The sequence below is a fragment of the Thunnus albacares genome, chromosome 14 (assembly GCF_914725855.1).
Source record: "Thunnus albacares chromosome 14, fThuAlb1.1, whole genome shotgun sequence".
Taxonomy (NCBI): domain Eukaryota; kingdom Metazoa; phylum Chordata; class Actinopteri; order Scombriformes; family Scombridae; genus Thunnus; species Thunnus albacares.
This window is the reverse complement of record NC_058119.1, coordinates 12,314,143-12,323,344: the sequence shown is the minus strand read 5'-3', so window position 1 is coordinate 12,323,344 and position 9,202 is coordinate 12,314,143. Positions and strand designations below refer to the sequence as shown.

The following is a 9,202-nucleotide window of genomic DNA, read 5'->3' as shown; positions in this document are numbered from 1 at the left end:
GGAGAGAACTGAATGGGTTAAATAAGACACAGGTGTTCATAGATCCTCCTTCCTTCCACTCCCCTTATGAGAAACAGGTGGCCCACATGGATACAGTCCAGACCAGATGGAGTACATTTGATCATGCTTCTCTTATTTTCCGTCAAGTATCGCTTGCACATCGCACATCATGTGAGGATAGCAGTGTTTTAGAGGGACATGGATGACCTGGATGGCGGCTGGTCGGGACCTGGGTCGCTTCTGCAGGCAGAAGCGGGGTTCAATGCGAGCTGGCCGAAGGGTGCAGGGCCAGCTTTGTCTCCGCGCTCCCAGCTGATCCTTGAGATCCTCATGGTGATAATGTGTTTGGGCGCTGTGACAGGTATAGAAACTATTAAAATGTTATCTACTTATTTATTTAACAAAACTTCTAACTTATTCTTATTCTAGTTCCAACCTTTTTATATTCAAAATGTCCCTAAAGGGCATCTTACTTACTTTTTCGAATTCGCATAAATACAGTATTTCTACAGTATTTCCTTCTTCCAGCGCATTATTTATAGTTCACGTGACTAACACAGTGATCATATTCAATTTGTATCTTTTAATCTTTCATAATTTTAGTTACATTCTCCTGTAATTCAGCGTGAAATATTTTGGATATTAAAATTCTAAACTACTAAAATTCTGGCACCACTCAAAAGACACACCCTTTATGAAAAAGGCATTGTAACTAATAGCTTTAGTAATGGTTAGTCTGATGGTTATCATTTACTAATGCTTTAAGCTTTAATAAGAACTATCAGGTTTTGCTTTTGCTTGTGTTTATTCTCCTCCAGCATGGTACAGTGTCTTAGTTGGAAGAATACTCCAATAGACCATTTAATATTTGACCTTATAAAGCCACAAAGTAGCTAAACCAAAATGTACTGTATGAACAACCTATTAGCATATAACAGCAGACTTGATGGATTGTTATGCAAGCATTAGACATGAATGACTTATTTAAAACTGTAGAATTGATGGTTTAGACCTATTACACTTTATAAATGACTCATTAACGTGTGTGACATCAGACTTGATGAGTTATTAGAAGAAATGATTTATTATTAATTATTAGAAGAAGAAATTCATGATCCTTTATAATGACTTTGCAGAACTGATGTTAAAAAATTAGATCAAGTAACTTTCATTAATGATTTGGAAAAAAGCAAAACCAAAAAGTAGTTCTTAATAATGCTTATAATTGATCTATAAAGCAATATCCACTAATACATGAAGTAGAATAAAATAGTGAAGAAAAAATAAATTCATGTAGAGATTATTTCCTCTGTAGAAAGGCCTGAATATTACCTGGAGACTGAGAAATGAGTGCACTGTCTCTGGAGAGTGAGCTGTTAATTTTTCAAGTGTAATGCTTTCACAAAAATATCAGTCACATTTCAAAATCTGACCATTAAACCAGAACTATCTGCACTTTAAATCTAGTAAGACTTATTAAACAGAGATAAAATATACTTGCCTGACTGCTCAGTTCATTAAAAGTCAAGGTCCATGACTGTTGTATTTAGATCAAACAAGAGTATCACAAACTGTCCAAAACTGCCTGAATTGAGTAGTTAAATGCTGGTTCACTACTGTGAAGCTTTTCATCTCTATTTGTAATGTTGGACGGTGTGCTTGTGTGGTCTAATCCAACCAGTCTGATCTCTGTGTCATTGTGTATTGTATTTTTGTGTATAGGTAATATACTTGTCATTGTTATCGTGGCCACAACCAAGACTTTCCACTCAGTGACATCAGTGCTGATCATGAACCTAGCCATCAGTGACCTCCTGGTGGGCGTTGGAGTGATGCCATTTGTTGCTTTGTCCATCATGAACCGTGGATGGGTGGACTGTACTGTACGTCACCTCTGTCTGAAACACACAGTCACAGCTTTAGTGTCTGACTCTCATTTTGACATTTCCTTTGGTCCACTGGTGATGATGTTCTGTTTCATGCTGATGTGTTGCTCCCTCTCCTGTTTGACAGGACCTTTGTTTGTACGTGGGCTACACCTCCTCTGTGTACTGTACAGCCTCTGTACTGACACTGGCTGCTATTGCCCTTGATCGCTACCACTCCATCATGGACTGCCTGCGCTACAGCTCTCGCTGCACCCTGTGGAGGACCTCTGCTGTGGTCCTGTGGATCTGGCTGCAGGCGCTGGCCACCAGCTGCCCTCCCCTGCTGGGTTGGAGCTCTGTCAGCTACGTGGTTCCCATGTACAGCTGTGCAGTCAACTGGGCCAGCAGTCCCAGCTACACGGCCTTTATGGCTGCCCTCTCCTACGTCGTGCCGGCTGTGGTCATCCTCTTCTGCTATGTGAACATTGTCAAGGTGGCCCGCAGCCACGCCAGAAGGATTCATACTTTAGAGGACTCTGTCCAACGCAGCAGGAATCCAAACTCTGCCTTTGCTCCTGGTGATTTATCTCAACAGCACTGTGGGAGCCTCCACAGACCCTCTAGACTGATCAATCATATAAGTGGACAGTTTGTTTCTGAGTTCAGTAGTGAGGAAAGACATTATCACAACCCTGCTCTCCCTGATTCTACTACAGAACAGAGTAACCCTTCATCCAGACGTTTGTTCTCCTTCCTGGCTCAGAGCGCCTCCCAGCCACCCCTTCAGAACTCCCAGCAGCAACACAATCACCATGGACTGGTGCGTCTCTTTATGGTCATCTCAGCATTCTTCCTGTGCTGGACACCTTACATAGGAGTTGCTCTGGTTCAAGCCACAGAAACTGCAATCTCAGGCCAATCCAGCCTTGTCCCGCCGTCTGCTGTTACCTTCTCCTACTGGCTGGTGTTGCTGAACTCTGACATCAATCCTCTGCTCTATGCTCTGCTTAGCAAACGTTTTCAGTGCGCTCTGCAGGGACTAAGGCAAAAACTGAGAGCCCGCCTGGGGAGTGTGGTGGGCAGGGGAGGGGAGGTCAGAGCGGAGGGTGATGATGGACGGAGCAGCGACCCCTGCACTCTGACCACCACCCATCCGGGTCCTCCCTCCATCTCTGAGAGTTCAATATGTGACGACTCTAAGTATTGCTCCTCAGTTTTTACTGTTAGCACGGACTTCAGACGTCATTCTGATGAGCATCTTTGCAGAGTGTGTCAACCTGAAAGTACCTCCCCGTCCCACATGTGGCAAGACTCTAGTGGTGACAGGAGGGTGAACTGCCTGCAGGTCCCCTCTAGGCTACAGGAGGGCAGCAGACTACCATTCTCTGCTCTGACCAAGGAGCGACAGGCTACTTTCTTCTACGGACAGATTACAGTGAGAGTGGAGCATGATGTTTGTTAGCCTTCTTCAGTTGCTGTTGCAAGAAAACTTCTACCAGTGGAATTCAGATATATCTTACTGGCATACATTGAACCACAGCTGGTTTGCAACATTGAACTTACAAATATCAAACAGATTTATAGCTAAAATCTCTACAACTTACTGCTACCTTGTGATAGCAGGTGAAGAACTACATGGACAATGGCGAGAAAAAAACAAACCTGGACAATAAAATGTATTGAAAAGAAATATTTTATATAGTACATGTGATTACACTTGAAGACACCCAACAGTAGATCTAATAAACCCATCATTTATTCACACTCTAAATATTTCTTCCTCAAATGTGATAATCATATGTTGCATCTCAGTGTAAAAATCATCATTCCTTACAAAGGTTTACATTTATGTCTAGCAATAATTCCAGAGGAATACAATATTATTATTTATTGTCATAGAGAATGACAATGGGAAACAGTGCTAATGTACTCTATTGCAAAACAAAGAAAAGGCAGTGAAGTGGGCTTGTCAGCTGTATCTGCTTGTACAGTATGTGCATGCTCGTCCTGTAGATGTCACTCACTGTCCCCTCGGGTTAGTCAGCAACCAAATGCAAAAATATAAAAGAAAAGGCTGTTACGATGCGACAAGAGTTTGTCCCCCCCCCCCAAAAAATAGCAACGTGGTCAGATGAGTACAAGAGGGGTAGTATTAACAGTCTCTCTGCAGCAGTCTGCGGTGGCACTGTAAAAAACAGACAGCACATAGCGAGCATGTGTGGTCGAGTGATGTTCATACATTCACAACAAGGCAGTTTCCACCGATCACTTTACAAGGCGCGTGCCTCCGTTGCTGTCAGGCTCGTCTCGGTTGTTAAATTGCCTCAGAAATGTGATAAATGAAAACAGATACAGTTTTTTTTTTTTTGGACTTGACAAGTGTGAGCCATTGTGTCAACATATCTCTCCTAAAGCCACAGTGAGACAGTTTCAATCTACTGTCTGTTATTTTCAAAATAAATATGTTTAACTGATAATTGCTGCAGATTTGTTTGTGGGCATATGAGTCTAGAAAGCTAAATGTGATAGGAATTCAAAAGGAGACTCAGTGTTAGCTATGACTGATGTTCAAAGTAGTTAAAGGGGTAGTTCCAAGTTTTCATTAAGCCTATTTGCCTTTTTTTTATAAACTATTAGTGCTTTCAGTCTGTCTAAAGATTGGGATACCTGGAGCATTAACTGTGAAACCTACTTAATAGTTTAGATAGATAATGGATGATGGAAAGAAAATCGCTTTATGTGTGGACTGAAAGCACTCACACTTCACGACAATCCAGGCTGAGACAAATCTCAACCATCCCATGCATTGGAAAGCTATGCAGCAGAGATACTGGTTTTAGATCTCTTGTGACTAAACTGTGGGCCTGAGCAACCAATATCAGCATTGACTTTTAGGGACTTTAGCCCCAGGAAAGCACATAACCACAAGGGGCCAATCAGTGTGGTCAAAAAGGACCTGACCTTCTCTCACTGGTTGAACAGAGAGAGAGAGAGAGAGAGGCGAAGTGGAAGCTTCTTGAGTGCAGATTGATCCTCAGATGTCCAGACAGGTCCCTTCACACCAGATGAGCCCATCGAGTTGACAGCTCCAGGACATCCAAGGTGTGAAATACAGCTATGTACAGTGCACGAAAGGCATGTATTTGTCATGAAGTTTACACCTGAGGGATGCCACTGTGGGCCTCCCTTTTGTTTTCAGGCATTCAGCATTTTTAGGCATTCGTCTTTGGATCTTAAAGGTGTGTAAATGTGTACATGTTAAAGCCAGCAAGTCCACAAGGTGTTAAGCCTGCCCAAAAAAAGTGTCTTGTCTCTTTTTCTCAGAGCTGAAGAATATCAGGCAAGTTGGCAAGTCTTCCCAGGTGCAAGTATATAGTGAACCAATGGAATGATTTAGAGGTACAACAAAATTTATAAATTACTTAATCAGTTATACCTGATCATTTTTTGGGTAGGAAGGATTACGATTGATATGAGTCCATGCACCAACTCCGATAACTTCTGAGTGGAATGGACAGCAAATGAAGGAACAATGATACACAATGTGTGCCTCTTGCGTCGCTCCTCTTGGCCAAAACGTTACAGATCAGAGGCAGTCCAAAACATTTCTTTTTTTTTTCACCCAGGAAGCTGCGGGAAAGAGAGGGCAGGGCACCAGGCAGGTCATGGCAATCAAATGTCCTGACATTAACACTAAGATGTATAAATGTGTCTCCCTCCCTCTGTGTGTGTGTGTGTGTGTGTGTGTGTGTGTGTGTGTGTGTGTTTGCGTGGTAATATTTCGTGGTGTCAATGTGCAAATGTTGACATGGAGGTCCTGGTTCTCCCTCTCCAATTGAGCCCTGTGGTGGCGTTTGCCTCTCCACTGCCCTCTGCTGGCTCATCACGTTTGCGCAGCTTGGTGCTGAGCTGGATGATACACTGGTCCCAGTCCTCTGGTAACAGCAGCATGAGGAAGCCCAGGCAAATGATGAACACAGCAATGAGGCGCACTGTGTTGAAATTAATTTCACATGTGTAGAGGTCCACCACTGTACATGAATGAGGATGCATTAGTATGAGCGTATGCAGGAATTTGTAAATATTGCAATGAACAAATAATAATTTACTGTATTCATGTAAACCAAAGTGGTATGTCAATCACTATAAATCAGTTTGAATGCTTGTTACATAAAATGACAAATATACAATGAAAAGGGAACCCAATTTGCATTTTATACATCATTAATAGAGATGATAACTTTGGGGGATTTCAGTGTCAATAAATATTAAATGGGGACCAGAAAAAAGGTTAGGTCTGGGAGGAAAGCCAAGACACTTACTGGCATTTACAGGAACACTTAAGACGATGCCAAGGGAGATAAACGTTGGATAGGTTATCGCAATACCAAAGTTCACCAGGACGTTGAAAGCTGTGTGAAGAAGCAGAATCAGACCATCAGCAGCAGACACACACACACACACACACAATGAGTGTCAAACCACTACACTGGGCAAAATGATATTTATGGATTACATCACTACAGTATCGGGTTCATGTACAATGTTGTGTTATCTTTGCATACCAAAAAGCAGGCCTGCAACCCCACAGAGGTAGGCCCAGGGGATGTCTTGAGGTGAGCCAATGTACTCCACATGTGTAAAATACAGGATGACCGGCACAAAGCTGACAAAAACAAAGTTGGCACTTCCAACAATGGTCAGGAAGAGTGCAGCCTCTCCGAATTTAGCACTGCCCAGGACCATCTTGAAGAGTACCTGAAGAGAAGGAACGAGTAGACTTATGAAAAGAATGCACAAGATTTATAGCTAAAATGCACAGAATCTGCCCCCCTAAGGAGTAGCGAGGTACTGCAGAGGGCAAACCTGCCAAGTACCTGCCATGTGTCTGGCACAGGGCCACTGCTGTCTGTTTATCACATTAGGCAGCACAGACATCAGGGCAGAGGAGACCAGAGCCCGTCAAAATATAGCTATCTGTCCCGTAACCTCCTTGATCAGGACATCACAGCCAGAGGCCAGCAAGCAAACGCGCACATATCACACGCTTCTGTCAGCTGAGCCTTACGCTTCATAATCTCCTCCTGTCTTCTGCCACCTGGTTACATAAGTAGAATGGAGCAGGTCCAGGATTTCTTATATAAGACAGAATTATTCATACTTATGTTTAGCTATGTTTACATTTTTTTTTATTCCACTGCAAATGAAGGTGTCACTATAAGGGAGTTTTATGGTAGAAGGCTATTTATTACATAAAGCTTGATTTAAACGCTCTTTTCAGTAAATCAAATGCAAACAAATACCTTGTAGAGTGCTGACATTGAAGCAGAGGCGACGACCAAAGTAATGCCGATGACTGAGTGGCTGTGGAATCCATCTGCATAGGTCATCATTACGATGCCTGCTATGGCCAAGATAGCAGCTACTATCTGTAGAGAGAGAGACAGAAAGGGAGGAACATCAGTGAAAGACGGATGGACAACATGCTGCTCACAGTGTGGTGATAAAGACGCCTGAGCCGTCTCTGCTGCGTAGGGACACAGCAGGCACACATGGCCTCTACTTTGTTATTCACTGCAGAAATCACAAGCTTCACAGGACCAGACTTGTAATGTTGTAATTAATATATGGGTTTTATTTTATAGTCAGCAGACTGTTGATGTGATATTTATGCAGGCAAACACAAGCACATGACACACTTGGAATAAAATCTGTTCTCAGATTCCCAGTGCAAGTGCTTCCAATGCAGGACAGGCAGCTTCTCCAGTGTTGGGTTGATTGTCTGACATTGATTTCCGTTGCTCTGCCATCATGTTTACATACCAAATATCCCCCTCGATCCACCAGCCCCTTGCTTCTTCTCACACACTCACTCCCACTCCTCCCCCGTCTCTGCGATTATCACAGCTTCAAGATGGCACCGAACCATCTGTTCTGTTTCCTACCAGAACCGAAATCTTTCACCTATCACGTTTACAGTGTTTGTCTTTGCTGCATGTTCGGGTCTATGTGGCCATTAACTGTGCATGCAAATGTGTTGGGCTGAAGGATATAGCGACAAGGTGCAGTCCAGCTGAGCGGATTAGCTCTGCATTAAGGAAGTGTCAGGAAGATAAATGAGCCGAGTGTTTTTGCTTGGACAAAGCCCTTGGGCACCTTTGGCGAAATGGCTCTTTCTGCACTGCAGGCTGCCTGTCAGTCACAGCTACACCTTTCATTTCTAGAGAAGGACTGTTTGCTTACAGTGTCAGCGACCCTGCTAGTGTTAGTGTTTCAGTTTCTCAAGATGTTTCAGGACAATGTGAGGGGTCAGAGGGGGAAAGGATCATGACTACATCTAATCCTGCGCAGACTCAACATGTTTATGACACACCTGAACATTAGGCAGCTTAGGTGATTACAGTGTATCACTGAAACAGCTGGCATCTCTGTTTAACAAGGACGAATTAGCTTCCCCCATCTCTCTCTCTCTCTCTCCTCCTTCACTTTCATGACAAACTCGTCCAACATCCCCTGCATTGCTGCAGACATTCAAGCACTGCAATCTGCACCACCAAGCCAGAATGAAAGAGAAAAAGAGAGAGAGAGAGAGAGAGAGAGAGAGGCTGGGGGTGTAAGAGAGAGAGAAGCAGGATTATTACAGTATTTGTCTCTTACTGAGGCCTTTCTTCGCAGATAATGGGGGTGGGAAGAAGGGGGCAGCACTGGAGAAATATTGGGTGGTTGTGAGTGTGTTGAAGAAAAAAAATGGGGGGGAAATCCATTCTGCAGAGTGCAGCATGGCTGAGGCGTGCCATTGGAGGACAGCAGGAGATGCCTTAATTCACAAAGCTAAGCCGTTATTCTTGCTTCTTCTCTCTCCTCATCCGGACAAAAACAGTGACAAATAAGCAGGCACTCACAGCAGGGGGTACCTTTGAATGACATGGTGATCACTGGAGGGAAATGACGCTGTCACAGTAACGTTCTCTCTGCTCGACTGTGCTGCGTGTGTAAGCTCACACATATACTTGTAAACTCAGTCAGAGAAACCCGACACAGATTATTTGCATTCCTTTGGGAGTTACATATTAAGTTTTTTTTGTCATCATGAGTGAACTGCTGCACAATAGAGATTATATAGAGGACACATTTTAAAACCAGCCTTAACCACATAGCTTAGAGGAAATAGTGGAATTATTTCGCTCCACTGAAGCAAAGTAAGACAGTAAGAAGCACAATGGCAAGTGAATGTTATCCTGTTTTCTCATGTTATCTAACATACATACCTGAATGATATATTATCAGATAATATTGGCTTATCACAGATATATCTGTATTGGTGCACACATCTG

General features: G+C 43.2%; 2 protein-coding genes across 4 annotated transcripts in view; one reads left to right on the top strand and one right to left on the bottom strand.

The window, feature by feature from the left end:
• Positions 1-25: 25 nt before the first annotated feature.
• On the top strand, positions 26-4,800 carry LOC122996758 (5-hydroxytryptamine receptor 1D). Its single transcript, XM_044372403.1, has 3 exons — positions 26-361; positions 1,723-1,883; positions 2,014-4,800. Exons 1-3 carry the CDS (start codon positions 199-201, stop codon positions 3,328-3,330), a joined length of 1,641 nt encoding a protein of 546 aa, XP_044228338.1. The 5' UTR covers positions 26-198; the 3' UTR covers positions 3,331-4,800.
• The window catches only part of slc35f3b (solute carrier family 35 member F3b), a 53,767-nt gene continuing 48,108 nt past the window's right edge, over positions 3,544-9,202 (bottom strand). For all 3 annotated transcript variants that reach the window (XM_044372398.1, XM_044372399.1, XM_044372402.1), the window contains 4 exons: positions 7,172-7,297; positions 6,434-6,626; positions 6,191-6,280; positions 3,544-5,899 (listed from right to left, as the gene is read on the bottom strand). In XM_044372398.1, coding sequence (XP_044228333.1) covers positions 5,658-5,899; positions 6,191-6,280; positions 6,434-6,626; positions 7,172-7,297 — 651 coding nt within the window. In that variant the 3' untranslated portion in view covers positions 3,544-5,657. The remainder of the gene's footprint in view (positions 5,900-6,190; positions 6,281-6,433; positions 6,627-7,171; positions 7,298-9,202) is intronic.